Source organism: Orcinus orca, chromosome 10, assembly GCF_937001465.1.
Source record: "Orcinus orca chromosome 10, mOrcOrc1.1, whole genome shotgun sequence".
NCBI classification, from domain to species: Eukaryota; Metazoa; Chordata; class Mammalia; order Artiodactyla; family Delphinidae; genus Orcinus; species Orcinus orca.
Window position 1 is genome coordinate 38,044,823 of NC_064568.1, and position 13,951 is coordinate 38,058,773.

The window sequence follows — 13,951 nt, forward strand, 5'->3', positions numbered from 1 at the left end:
ACCCGACCGGGCCCTGACGTCAGCAGCATTAACGGTTCGCCAGGCCTGTCTAATCTCTGTTCCGTGGCTGGGCCAGGTTAGTCCCACCAGAGCCAGAGTCGAAGGCTGGGAAGGCCCCCAGGGGCACCTTGAGGTTGAGGTCAGGCAGGGATGGTGGAGGCTGGAGGTGCCCACAGTAAATGCCCCCTGCCTACAAGACCACGGTGTGGACACTGTGCCAACTCTGGGCCAGCTCCCTCTGATCCTTGGCCTTGGACTGTGAATCAGGCATTAGGCGCCCATTGATCCTGCTCGTAAGGGTGCAATTACACAGGAGGGGTAAGCGGGGCTGAGGAGGCTTCAGGCCAGGAGACTCGACCCCCAGCCCCCATACTTGCTGGCCACGAACAGGGCAGCTTGAGGCCAGGCAGTGTCCTCAGTCCATGGGATCCAAGAATATTGGTTCAGAATCCCAGTCCCTAGGGTCAGAACCTGGAGCGTGGGGTCCAGCCCCTGCATGGTGTTTGGCCTCCTCTCTGTCCCTTGCCTAGGAAGGCTGGGGAGCTCATTACCTTCCTTCCAAGACAAGGTGGCCATGAGGAAGACCCCATTAACCCACCTCTTCCGCAGCTTCTTCTGTCTCAAGCCTGCCACTGCCAGCTTCTCAAAGCCTTCTGTCTTCCGCCTTGCCCCTCCCCACAAATCCCGCCATCACTCTCCCCTGCCCCACCTCACTCCAGTAAATTGTTTGGACAGAGGGTCCTTAGCAGGGATGAGCAGCCCAGCTCAGCCAGGCCCAAAACCACCCAGTGAGGTCCTGAACCACTGGCCTGAGCCCCATCCTCCCCTCAGGACTCTAAGCAACATCACTGTGGCTGCCCATGTGTCCTGGGCTCTCTAACCCATCCAGCGTCCCTCCCCTCCACCCCATGCTCAGGCCTGGGCACCCTCACTCTCCCCTTCTAGCCCCGCACAGGCTAACAGTGCCACTTCCACCTGAACATTGAGGATGCTGCCCACATGCTGCCTTCTGCCCAGCCCCAAGTATCTGTCTGACTCCTGGACCTCTCCCCCAAGTGGCCACAGGTCCAGAAAACTCAGTCCCCTCAACACTCCTGTGCAGTCCCAGCTTGGTGGGGGCATCACATGCACTTGGTCACTGCACAGATCCAGACCCTTGTCAGTGAGTCCCACTCCTTGCAGATCCTGGCTCCACGGGGTAATGACGTGTCTCTTCCTCATGGACCCTCCCAGCCCCACTCCTCTCCTCCCCCATGCCCAGCCCCCAGGAAAAATATGTGCCCCTATATACATGTTTTTATGAAAAATTTTAATGATTATTTTTTCCAGAAACAGATTTGGAAAATATCATTGATGATTTTATTTCCATTAAAGCCAAGAAAATAAAAGTATAAATTCTGTTTTAGGTATAAATAAAATATTTAATCTTAAAGTAATATTGTGAGTTTTAATATACCTACTTACAATTTGTTCGATGTTTTTTCAACTACTTTAATGTTCTGTAAAAAAAAAATTAACCTTTAAAAATACATAAAAACATATATAGGAGTGGACATTTTTCCTTTTGCTTCAGGGTCCAATATGGCTCTGCAGGGCTCTCTTGGATCTTGTCTTTATTTAAAATTTTGATATTCTGTTCATTATGGATTTTTTGGCAGTAATTTTGATTTTTGAAAGTATTGCATTAATATTTATCTTGATTACTGATTTTTTTGGCATCACCTTAAATCTTAATACCTGAGGTGAGTGCCTCATTTGCCTCACCCTAATCCCAGCCCTGCAATTATATTCTAGCTTCAAGGGCTTCCTGGACCCATCATCTTCTGGAGGAAGCACAGGCCCTTAGGCTGGCGTTTGGCACCTGCCCAGTCTCCCCACCCCGTCTCCCCTTCCCTGCTCCTGTTCCACTGAACTCCTGTGGTCCACCAGCCCATGTTCCTGGGCCTTATACACACTACAGTCCCTGCCAGAATGAGCTTCCACCTCACAACCCCCTCTTGATCCAACATCGTCCTTGTGAACATTTTCCACGGCTCCTTTCCCCCTCTCAACCCCTCTCAAGACCCCAAATTGATCCCATGCCCCCAAGAGTGCCCCCTGCCATGTTAGGTCAGGTGCTTCTCCCTGGAAGGGACCACCTTCCCGCTCACGTCCAGCCCAGCACTGGGCACTTAATAAATTTGCATGACTCATGATCATTAACACTCTCCCCCTCCCCCCAAGAAAGGACAGCTGGGGCCTGATGCAAAGATTTATTGCTGAGTCTGTGTATCTAGCTGAAGGGAGTGCAAATTATGCCCTGGCCTTGTTAGATGGATGCTCCTTGCCCTCGACTACAACACAGGCCCCAGCCCACGGGCATCAGCGAGGACTTGGTGCTTGATGAGGAAGTAGGGAGCAGGGGTGTGGGGACATGGATGCCTTTGTCACTGATGGTTCAGGCATGGATCTCAGTTTTTCCCAGCAGGGAATGGGCCCTGAATGGGAAGGATGAGAGAAGCTGCTGGCAGGGACAAGAGGGTCACCTGGGTTTGCTTATGACCCTACCTGAGGCAGACCCCTCTGGGCACAATCTGGGCCTCCTTCCTGTCCCAAATCCCCTGCCTGGGGCTGATCGATGGGAGCCGGACTCTGCTCCCAGCCACCCCTTAGGACAGTTCAGCCATTGGCCACAGCTGGTGTCAACAGCACCCTCCCTCAACAGACTGGCCTGGAGTACTGTGGGTGTGTAAGTAAGTAGGACATGAATACAGTGTCCAAGCATGGAGGGGGCAGAGCCTGTGGGGGAAGGGGTTAGGATATGTGGGGAAGGGTCCAGCTTGAGTCTCTTCCTGGCACCAGGAGCTCCCAGGCTTGCCCCCACTCACTAATTCATCTATGTATGAGTTTCACAGGCCAGAGCTGGCTTGGACTTTGGACCCCTAAAGCTGCCGGGTGGGGCAGTCACTGGCCACTGAGCAGATGGGTGTCAGACTTGTCACATGGAGGTGGTAAGGCTAGAATGGGCTGATGGTAAGCAGCAGGCCTGCTTGGAGGAGGGTTCCCTTCCTGCCCCCCTGCCCTTCATGAAACTCTGAGAGGGAGGGCTGTTTGCTGAACCCAGACCCACCAGGTGAATCACGGGCCTCCTGGGGCAGGAGAGCAGCAGGAGATTGGTCAGTGGGGTACTGCTGAGTCACCGTGAGCTGTAGCTGCCCCAAGTACTGCTTGCTCCTAGCTGGGGCTGGCTGTGGTGGGTCCTGGAGGCCAGTGCAGCCAGGCCGTGAAGGGCAGTGCTGGGGTGGCTGGGGGCACCGGACTCTGGGAGACCAGGGAATCCTGGGAGCCATGGGGGAGGGTAAGTCCCTCAAGGTTAGCAGGGCTTAGGGTTTTGAATCTGTGGCTGGTGAGGCCACAGGCTGGGGCCCAGGAGTCCTGGGGGGCTGGTAGGGGTCATGCGGATTGGGGCTACAAGGCGGCAAGGGCTACAGGGTCTCAGGAATGCATGAGTCCAGGCACCTGTGAAGAGAAAAAGGAACAGAGTCAACATTCCTAAGCGCCCAAATAATTGGGTTTAGACTGAGAGACAGGTGGAGGTGGGCTTGGAAGCAGTGACACCTGGGGGGTTGGGGCGGGGTCAAAAGAGCTTGAGTGGGTGGGGCTTGTGAGCCAGGGGAGGGGCCTGTGGCCATGGGGTGGAGCCTGAGGAGTCAGGGTGGGGCCTGGAAGCAATAGGGTCTGGAAGTTGGGGGCCAGAGGGCAGGCAGTGGAGTGGATCTGGAGAGCTGGGGAGGGGCCTGCAGTCGAGAGGTGGGATGGGGAGCAGGGCAAGGGGCTTGGGGTATTGAGACCAAGAGGCACGACAGGGGAGCATCCCGGCCTGCGCGCGAGGAGCCACCTCAGAAGAGGCCGCAGTCTTTGAGGTTCTCCTTGATGATAATGTCGGTGACAGCGTCGAAGACAAACTTGACGTTCTGTGTGTCGGTGGCGCACGTCATGTGGGAATAGATCTCCTTCACGTCGCGTCTCATGTTGAGCTCGAGGAATTGCACCTTGATGTAATTGCCCGCGTCCTCATATGTGTTGGGCCCTGGCGAGGAAGGGGGAGCTCTCACTCCCGGTAGCAAATCCTCCCCGCGGCGGGAGGAGCGCAGGCCGAGATCGTGGGTTTGCGACGCCGCCTGGCGGCGGGCCGAGATTCTCACCATTGTAGTCCGGAAAGCAGATGCTGAGGTGCGCCTTTTTTATCTTCTCCGAGAAGACGTCCTTCTTGTTGAGGAAGAGCACGATGGACGTGGTGGCGAAGTAGCGGTGGTTGCAGATACTGTTGAATAGGTGCAGGCTCTCGTGCATGCGGTTCTGAGGAGGGCAGAAGCTGTCGGGCACCGGGGACTGCGGCCGCCGCCCCCACCCGGCTGCAGCCGGCGGGCAGACCCCTGCTCTCTGGGCTCCGGGGCCTCCCTGCCCAGACAGCTCCAAGACCGTCTCCCCGTTCGCCCCCCTAAGCAGGGCAGCAGGCTGCCTCATCTCCTCCTTCAGACCGCTCTGGGTCGAATGTCCTCTCTCAGATGCTCCCCGCGCCCGCAGCGCTGTCTCTGCTTTCCGCTCTCCTCCTCCCCGCTCAAACGCTCAGGCCCTGCTGGAGCACTCACCACTTCGTCGTCCTCCACAAGCACCATGTCGTAGGCGCTGAGAGCCGCGATGAAGATGATGCAGGTCACACCCTCGAAGCAGTGGATCCACTTCTTGCGTTCTGAGCGCTGCCCGCCCACATCGAACATCCTGCGGGGCCGTGGGAACCTGAGCCGGCGCATCGAGTCCCCTGGACGTGCCCACAGGCATCCCCTGGTTTCCTAATGCTGGCTGGGAGGCACCCAGATGGGAGTGGCATCTGGAGGGGCCGGGCATTTCTGCGGGCGGGCTGTCCAAGAAGGGGCAGGGTCTCTCGTAGGGATGGGGCCTCTGGGATCAGACAAGGCCTCAGGCAGTGAACTTGCGGGCAGGCCCCCGGAGAGCGAGAGCTAGGGCGCGGGGTCGTACCGGAAGTTGAGGTCCTTGAAGGAGAACTGCGTCTCAATGATACCAGTGGTCTTGACACGCGAGCGCAGCACGTCCTGTTCAGTGGGCACGTAGCCCGGGGTTACCAGGCGCTCCAGGTCCGAGAGGTAGCTGCGGGAGATCCGGGGTGTGGGTAGGGTTGGGTGGAGGGGCGTGGCAGGGCCCCGCCCGCCCCGCGCCCCGCCTGTGCTCTCACTAGCCAGCAGAGTCGTTGAGCTGGTATTCCGAGGCGCGATCGAAACAGGCCTGGATACCCGAGTCCTTCCACAGCCGCTGGATGATGTCTGACATCTCCTTAGGCATCGTGCCCTCCTCGATGGTGTCCGCCATGTGCATCAGCTTCCGGGCATCGTCCTGGGGTGGGGGGCAGGGGAGTGGTTGGTGGTGACCATGGACTTGGGCCCAGCCTCGCACCTCGAGTCTCCAGAAGCCCTGTTCAGCTAGTCTCTTGGCATACCTGGCGCGCAGAGTCTCCATACTGGATATTGAGCGTGGTCATGGCGCGCACGATGGCCAAGATGGACTGTAGCGTGTTGCCATATATGATGGCAATGAACTCGAGGCACTCTTCCAGCGAGTACCCATCCTGGTGGATGATCCTGCAGCCGTGGGGAGCCGGGTCAGCACCTCTTGGGTAGGTGGGGAAGGACAGACCTCGTGCGTGTGCCCACCCCCAGGGGCCTCGGGTAGGGCAGGGGCACTCACTTCATCTGCTTGACAATGGTACTCTTCCCGGACTCACCGGCACCTGGAATGGCAACCCTACCTCAGAGACGCGCTGACCGCACTGCCGCCTCTATCACACCTGTTTTGCCCCCAACCCCCAAAGTCAGGTCATGATGCCCTGGCGGCAAAACATAAACGTCAGGAGTGACAGAAGGGGGCTGACGAGGGGAATCGACAACCTCGACTGTGCTGAGGAGCCTTCAAGACCCTGGTATTTTCAGTTTTATTATTCTGAGGACAAAAATAAAGAAACCTGGAGCTCCGCCTTGTGGAAGATTCTGGTACTGCACGCATGGGATTATTTGAGCCAGGTCAACCCCCGCTTTTAACCTGTGGTGGGAGGAAGTGTCTCCAAGAGGCTCAGAGGGAATTAGCACCTTTTGCTGGGGGAGAGGACAGAGCTAACAGCCCCTCTGAGCCTGTTCTCATGCGGGTGTTGGGCACAGTTAATGGGATTTCTGGCTTAGCCTCTCTCTCTTGCCTGGGGTACTCTGGCTTGGTCCTTCTGCCCACATCTAGCTGTCTGGCTGGACCCTGGAGAGCCTGGGTAGAGTCTGCACTGCCCTCTCAAAGCAGCTCCTTCTTCCCTTGCGGGGAGGAAGTGGCCTTGGGGTACTAGATCAGCCCCATCTCCCTTCACTACCCATGGGACCAAGGACATGGCTTTACCTATTCCCGGCTGGGCCTTAGTACCCCCTACCCCCTTTAACTGTTCTGCAGGTCTGTCAACAATAAAGCTCTGGAAACTGAGGGTCATTGTCTGTGGATCTGGATGGTCCTAGAGGCTGCCCACTCTCAGGAGGAGTGTGACCTTCTCCCTCCCAAGGGAGCAGCCTTGTTGTGGGGCTCCCAAGGAGGCCCCTGGTTTCCGAGCCCTGCCCAGCAGGCCCATCAAGCCAAAGGCTGGTGTTTGAGGGAGCACAGCCAGGGCAAAACTAGGCCTCGTACACACATCTCTACAAAAGTGAGATTGGTACACCCTTCTTGGGAGGGGAGGTTGCCTGAGGCTGGGCCCTCTGAAGAGGGGTTCTGTGGGATACCCAGCCTTAGGGAGCCAAGGCATCACTTGTCAAGGCTTGGCCAGGGCTCCCACTCTGTTTCCTGCCAGGTTGCAGGCTCATTCTGTTTCCCAAGTCACACCTACTTCACAGAAGGGCCACCTGCCTGCCCCTGGGCCTCTGACTAGTAGCAGTGGCCTCGCCGCAGCCCACCCCCTTACCCAGAAGCAGCAGTTTCACGGTTCGAGCATCCTTCTCGGCATCTTCTTTCAGCTTCTTTTCCAGCTCCCTTGAGTGCTTCTCCTCAGCACTGGCCCCAGCCCCCATGGTGCCGGCAGGAGGTGAAGGAACAGGGTGGTCAGTTGGCTCTTCTGGATGCAGGGGATCCCCAGAGCCAGGCTCAGGCCAGCCTCTGGCCTCCCCAGACACCCTTCTGACCTCAGAACTGGCAATCAACTGGCTGTCCACAGACCTGTGAAGGCCCTGTTGGGGCTGCTTAGTAGGATTTGGGGGGTTGTTGGTACCCAAGAGCCAATCAGAGACAAGGACAGGTGAATCCAGCTCAGCCCCCAGCCGCCCTAATCAGGCTGGCATGGCCCCAATCCCTCAACTGCTGACTCTGCACCCCCTGTACGCTGCTCCCCAAACCCTCTGGGAGAGACCCTGGAGGTAGTCCAGCCCTGCTCCAGAGCAGGGAGACATGTTCCATAGGATCCAGGCTCAGAAAGGGGAGGAGAGGGCCTCAAGTTCCAGGGTGGGGGCATTGGGGGGTAGGCCTGGCAGCAGAGAGTAGAGGGAGAAGCATGCAAGGAGCACCTGACCCCTGCCCAGCACAGGGCTTAGCATTGCTCCTTACCTAGCTCACACCAGCCCTGGCGGATGGGTACCCACATCATTTTACTGATGAGGAAGTGGAGGCTCAGAGGGTCGCACAGCAGGACGTAGTTGAGAAGGGCTCGTGACTCTGAACCAGGGCTCCATGCTCAGCAGGGAGTCAAGAGGGAAAGGTGGACATTGCATTTGCCCTGTACCAAGGTCTGCATCTGACCTGGTCAAGGCCTCTACATGCCTCCATGATTCCAATGGACTTGGGTGGGTGTGCAGGTCTGCTACGTGTACTGGGTGTGTGCTTGTATACTTTACTGGCACCAAGCAAGGCAATGACATGACACATTTGTCTATGTATACTTGTGTGTTTATGTATGCATTTTTATGCCTTTGTGAATGCATGTGTGTGTCTATGTTTGCCTGTTTGTGTACCGTGTGTGCATGTGCATGGATGTGCTTTTGTGCATTTCTCTTCATGTGCAGATGTGTTTGTATGTGTACTTTATTATGCTAAACTGGGTTAATGTGTGTGTGTGTGCGTATGAATGTATAAGTGCATGTATATGTGCATGTGTGTGCACTTGCCTGTGTACATGTACATTTATGCATGTGTCTGCCTGTATGTGTGCACACTTGCACATACCTGTGTCTACATGTACCCATGGTGCAACACTCTGACCTGCGGAGGTGGCCAGGCTCTTCCAGGGAATGTTTTGCAGGCCTGTTATCAGATGGGAAAACTGAGCCCTGAAGCAGGTCTGGTGTTCCCAGGGGAGGAGCATATGAGCCTCACTCTTCTTCTGTCCCCTGTCGGTAATCTGGGACCTGCCTAGGGGTATCTCCAGGGCACACCTGCCTCAGTTTAGGGGTCAGAGGTCTCTGTGGGGGTTTAGATGGGACAGGACGTGCTGCTGAGTGGAAGTGGTTCAACCGAGCATGTAATGTTGAGCTCCAGCCTCTGGAGATTTACCACGTCCCATCAGAAGACCCAAATCCTGGGCTCTCAAGGCCCCCTCCTGGCTGAACTACCCGGAAACCTGGCTGTCTTAGGACTCAACTCTTGCGGACCTGGGGTGCCAGGGCCCCAGATACTGAGCATTGAAGACTGTCCCTAGTGTTGGGAAAGCTGGACAGGTGCATGTAAATCAATGAAGTTAGAACACACCCTTACACTATACACAAAAATAAACTCAAAATGGCTTAAAGACTTAAACATAACACCATAAAACTCCTAGAATAGAACATAGGCAAAACATTCTGACATAAATTGTACCAATATTTTCTCAGGTCAGTCTCCCAAAGGAATAGAAATAAAAGGAAAAATGAACAGAGGTGACCTAATCAAACTTAAAAGCTTTTGCACAGCAGAAGAAGAACTACAATTCTGTAGCCTGTGGAAGGAAAACTACATTCACAGAAAGATAGACAAAATGAAAAGGCAGAGGACTTTGTACCAGATGAAGGAACAAGATAAAAGCCCAGAAAAACAACTAAATGAAGTGGAGATAGGCAACCTTCCAGAAAAAGAATTCAGAATAATGATAGTGAAGATGATCCAGGACCTCGAAAAAAGAATGGAGGCAAAGATCGAGAAGATGCAAGAAATGTTTAACAAAGACCCAGAAGAATTAAAGAACAAACACCTAGAAGAATTAAAGAACAAAGAAACAGAGATGAACAATACAATAACTGAAATGAAAAATATACTAGAAGGAATCAATAGCAGAATAACTGAGGCAGAAGAATGGATAAGTGACCTGGAAGACAGAATGGTGGAATTCACTGCTGCAGAACAGAATAAAGAAAAAAGAATGAAAAGAAACGAAGACAGCCTAAGAGACCTCTGGGACAACATTAAATGCAATAACATTCGCATTACAGGGGTCCCAGAAGGAGAAGAGAGAGAGAAAGGACCCAAGAAAATATTTGAAGAGATTATAATCGAAAACTTCCCTAACATGGGAAAGGAAAGAGCCACCCAAGTCCAGGAAGTGCAGAGAGTCCCAGGCAGGATAAACCCAAGGAGAAACACGGCGAAACACATAGTAATCAAATTGATAAAAATTAAAGACAAAGAAAAATTATTGAAAGCAGCAAGGGAAAAACAACAAATAACATACAAGGGAACTCCCATAAGGTTAACAGCTGATTTCTCAGCAGAAACTCTACAAGCCAGGAGGGAGTGGCACGATATATTTAAAGTGATGAAAGGGAAGAACCTACAACCAAGATTACTCTACTTGGCAAGGATCTCATTCAGATTCGACAGAGAAATCAAAAGATTTATAGACAAAAAAAAAAAAAAAAGATTTACAGACAAGCAAAAGCTAAGAGAATTCAGCACCACCAAACCAGCTCTACAATAAATGCTAAAGGAACTTCTCTAAGTGGGAAACACAAGAGAAGAAAAGGACCTACAAAAACAAACCCATAACAAGTAAGAAAATGGTAATAGGAACATACATATCAATAATTACCTTAAACGTGAATGGATTAAATGCTCCAACCAAGAGATATAGGCTCACTGAATGGACACAAAAACAAGACCCATATATATGCTGTCTACAAGAGACCCACTTCACACCTAGGGACACACACAGACCGAAAGTGAGGGGATGGAAAAAGATATTCCATGCAAATGGAAATCAAAAGAAAGCTGGAGTAGCAATACGCATATCAGATAAAAGAGACTTTAAAATAAAGAATGTTACAAGAGACAAGGAAGGACACTACATAATGATCAAGGGATCAATCCAAGAAGATATAATAATTATAAATATACATGCACCCAACATAGGAGCACCTCAATACATAAGGCAACTGCTAACAGCTATAAAAGAGGAAATCGACAGTAACACAATAATAGTGGGAGACTTTAACACCTCACTTACACCAATGGACAGGTCATCCAGACAGAAAATTAATAAGGAACCACAAGCTTTAAATGACACAATAGACCAGATAGATTTAATTGATATTCATAGGACATTCCATCCCAAAACAGCAGATTACTTTCTTCTCAAGTGCACACAGAACATTCTCCAGGATAGACCACATCTTGGGCCACAAATCAAGCCTCAGTAAATTTAAGAAAACTGAAATCATATCAAGCATCTTTTCCAGCCACAATGCTATGAGATTAGAAATCAACTACAGGGAAAAAAAAAAACATAAAAAACACAAACACATGGAGGCTAAACAATAGGTTACTAAATAACCAAGAGATCACTGAAGAAATCAAAGAGGAAATCAAAAGATACCTAAGACAAATGACAATGAAAACATGACGATCCAAAACCTATGGGATGCAGAAAAAGCAGTTCTAAGGGGAAGTTTATAGCAGTACAAGCCTACCTCAAGAAACAAGAAAAATCTCAAATAAACAATCTAACCTTACACCTAAAGGAACTAGAGAAAGAAGAACAAACAAAACCCAAAGTTAGTAGAAGGAAAGAAATCATAAAGATCAGAGCAGAAATAAATGAAATAGAAACAAAGAGGGACTTCTCTGGTGGCGCAGTGGTTAAGAATCTGCCTGCCAACGCAGGGGACATGGGTTCGAGCCCTGGACTGGGATGATCTCACATGCTGCGGGGCAACTGGGCCCGTGTGCCACAGCTGCTGAGCCTGTGCTCTGGAGCTCCTGAGCCACAAATGCTGAGCCCGCATGCCACAACTGCTGAAGCCCACGTGCCTGGAGCCCGTATTCTGCAACAAAGAGAGGCCACCGCAATGAGAAGTCCACACACCACAACAAAAAAAGAGTGGACACCGCTCACCGCAGCTAGAGAAAGCCCACGCACAGCAACAAAGACCCAAAGTAGCCAAAAGTAAATAAATAAATTTTTTAAAAAAAGAAACAAAGAAAACGATAGCAAAGATCAATAAAACTAAAAGCTGGTTCTTTGAGAAGATAAACAAAATTGATAAACCTTTAGCCAGACTCATCAAGAAAAAGAGGGAGAGGACTCAAATCAATAAAATTAGGAATGAAAAAGGAGAAGTTACAACAGACACCGCAGAAATAGAAAGCATCCTAAGAGACTACTACAAGCAACTCTATGCCAATAAAATGAACAACCTGGAAGAAATGGACGAATTCTTAGAAAGGTATAACCTTCCAAGACTGAACCAGGAAGAAATAGAAAATATGAACAGACCAGTCACAAGTAATGAAATTGAAACTGTGATTAAAAATCTTCCAGCAAACAAAAGTCCAGGACCAGATGGCTTCACAGGTGAATCCTTCACAGCTCATTTAGATAAGAGCTAACACCCATCCTTCTCAAACTCTTCCAAAAAATTTCAGAGGAAGGAACACTCCCAAACTCATTCTATGAGGCCACCATCACCCTGATACCAAAACCAGACAAAGGTACTACCAGACAAAGATACTACAAAAAAACAAAATTACAGACCAATATCACTGATGAATATAGATGCAAAACTCCTCAACAAAATACTAGCAAACAGAATCCAGCCACACATTAAAAGGATCATACACCATGATCAAGTGGGATTTATCCCAGGGATGCAAGGATTCTTCAATATACACAAATCAATCAATGTGATACACCATATTAACAAACTGAAGGAGAAAAACCATATGATCATCTCAATAGATGCAGAAAAAGCTTCTGACAAAATTCAACACCCATTTATGATAAAAACTCTCCAGAAAGTGGGCATAGAGGGAACCTACCTCAACATAATAAAGGCCATATACGACAAACCCACAGCAAACATCATTCTCAATGGTGAAAAACTGAAAGCATTTCCTCTAAGATCAGGAACAAGACAAGGATATCAACTCTCACCACTATTATTCAACATAGCTTTGGAAGTCCTAGCCATGGCAATCAGAGAAGAAAAAGAAACAAGAGGAATACAAATTGGAAAAGAAGAAGTAAAACTGTCACTGTTTGCAGGTGACATGATACTATACATAGAGAATCCTCAAGATGTCACCAGAAAACTACTAGAGCTAATCAATGAATTTGGTAAAGTTGCAGGATACAAAATTAATGCATTCCTATACACTATACTCTTGCATTCCTATACACTAATGATGAAAAATCTGAAAGAAATTAAGGAAACAATCCTATTCACCATTGCAACAAAAAGAATAAAATACCTAGGAATAAACCTACCTAAGGAGGTAAAAGACCTGTACTCAGAAAACTATAAGACACTGATGAAAGAAATCAAAGATGACACAAACAGATGGGGAGATATACCATGTTCTTGGATTGGAAGAATCAATATTGTGAAAATGACTATACTACCCAAAGCAATCTACAGATTCAATGCAATCCCTATCAAATTACCAGTGGCATTCTTTACAGAACTAGAACAAAAAAGTCTTAAAATTTATATGGAGACACAAAAGACCCCGAATAGCCAAAGCAGTCTTGAGGGAAAAAAACGGAGCTGGAGGAATCAGACTCCCTGACTTCAGACTATACTACAAAGCTACAGTAATCTAGACAATATGGTACTGGCACAAAAACAGAAGTATAGATTAATGGAACAGGATAGAAAGCCCAGAAATAAACCCACGCACCTATGGTCAACTAATCTATGACAAAGGAGGCAAGGATATACAATGGAGAAAAGACAGTCTCTTCAATAAGCGGTGCTGGGAAAACTGGACAGCTACATGTAAAAGAATGAAATTAGAACACTCCCTAACACCCTACACAAAAATAAACTCAAAATGGATTAGAAACCTAAATGTAAGACCAGACACTATAAAACTCTTAGAGGAAAACATAGGAAGAACACTCTTTGACATAAATCACAGCAAGATCTTTTTTTGATCCACCTCCTACAGTAATGGAAATACAAACAAAAATAAACAAATGGGACCTAATGAAACCTAAAAGCTCTTGCACAGCAAAGGAAACTACAAACAAGATGAAAAGACAACCCTCAGAATGGGAGAAAATATTTGCAAATGAATCACGGACAAAGGATTAATCTTCAAAATATATAAACAGCTCACGCAGCTCAATATTAAAAAAACAAACAACCCAATCAAAATATGGGCAGAAGACCTAAATAGACATTTCTCCAAAGAAGACATACAGATGGCCAAGAAGCACATGAAAAGCTGCTCAACATCACTAATTATTAGGGAAATGCAAATCAAAACTACAACGAGGTATCACCTCACACCAGTCAGAATGGGTATCATCAGAAAATCTACAAACAACAAATGCTGGAGAGGGTGTGGAGAAAAGGGAACCGTCTTGCACTGTTGGTGGGGATGTAAATTGATACAGCCACTATGGAGAACAGTATGGAGGTTACTTAAAAAACTAAAAATAAAACTACCATATGATCCAGCAATCCGACTACTG

At 49.4% G+C, this 13,951-nt stretch overlaps 1 protein-coding gene across 3 annotated transcripts; it reads right to left on the bottom strand.

Annotated features, from left to right (window-relative positions):
• Window positions 1-2,238: 2,238 nt before the first annotated feature.
• GNAT1 (G protein subunit alpha transducin 1) lies at window positions 2,239-13,854 on the bottom strand. Of its 3 annotated transcripts, XM_004267826.3 has the most exons (9): window positions 6,983-13,854; window positions 5,743-5,785; window positions 5,495-5,636; window positions 5,234-5,391; window positions 5,020-5,148; window positions 4,632-4,761; window positions 4,185-4,338; window positions 3,878-4,069; window positions 3,362-3,498 (listed from the first exon to the last, which is right to left on the bottom strand). In XM_004267826.3, the coding sequence occupies exons 1-8, from the start codon at window positions 7,086-7,088 to the stop codon at window positions 3,879-3,881; spliced, it is 1,053 nt and encodes a 350-aa protein (XP_004267874.1). In that variant the 5' UTR covers window positions 7,089-13,854; the 3' UTR covers window positions 3,362-3,498; window position 3,878. The 3 variants fall into 3 exon arrangements, with proteins under 3 accessions (XP_033280321.1, XP_049571351.1, XP_004267874.1); XM_033424430.2 differs by lacking the exon at window positions 3,878-4,069 and having other exon boundaries at window positions 2,239-3,498; XM_049715394.1 differs by having other exon boundaries at window positions 3,359-4,069.
• Between the last annotated feature and the right edge of the window lie 97 nt (window positions 13,855-13,951).

What these genes read in the sequence shown, in the direction of transcription:
- GNAT1 (XM_049715394.1), bottom strand. Translation starts at nt 7,088, where the DNA reads ATGGGGGCTGGGGCCAGTGCTGAGGAGAAGCACTCAAGGGAGCTGGAA. An exon ending in CTCAACGACTCTGCTGGCTA is followed by an intron (nt 5,149 to 5,233) that starts GTGAGAGCACAG and finishes GATCTCCCGCAG; the next exon opens with CTACCTCTCGGACCTGGAGC. An exon ending in CTGCTTTCCGGACTACAATG is followed by an intron (nt 4,070 to 4,184) that starts GTGAGAATCTCG and finishes CTTCCTCGCCAG; the next exon opens with GGCCCAACACATATGAGGAC.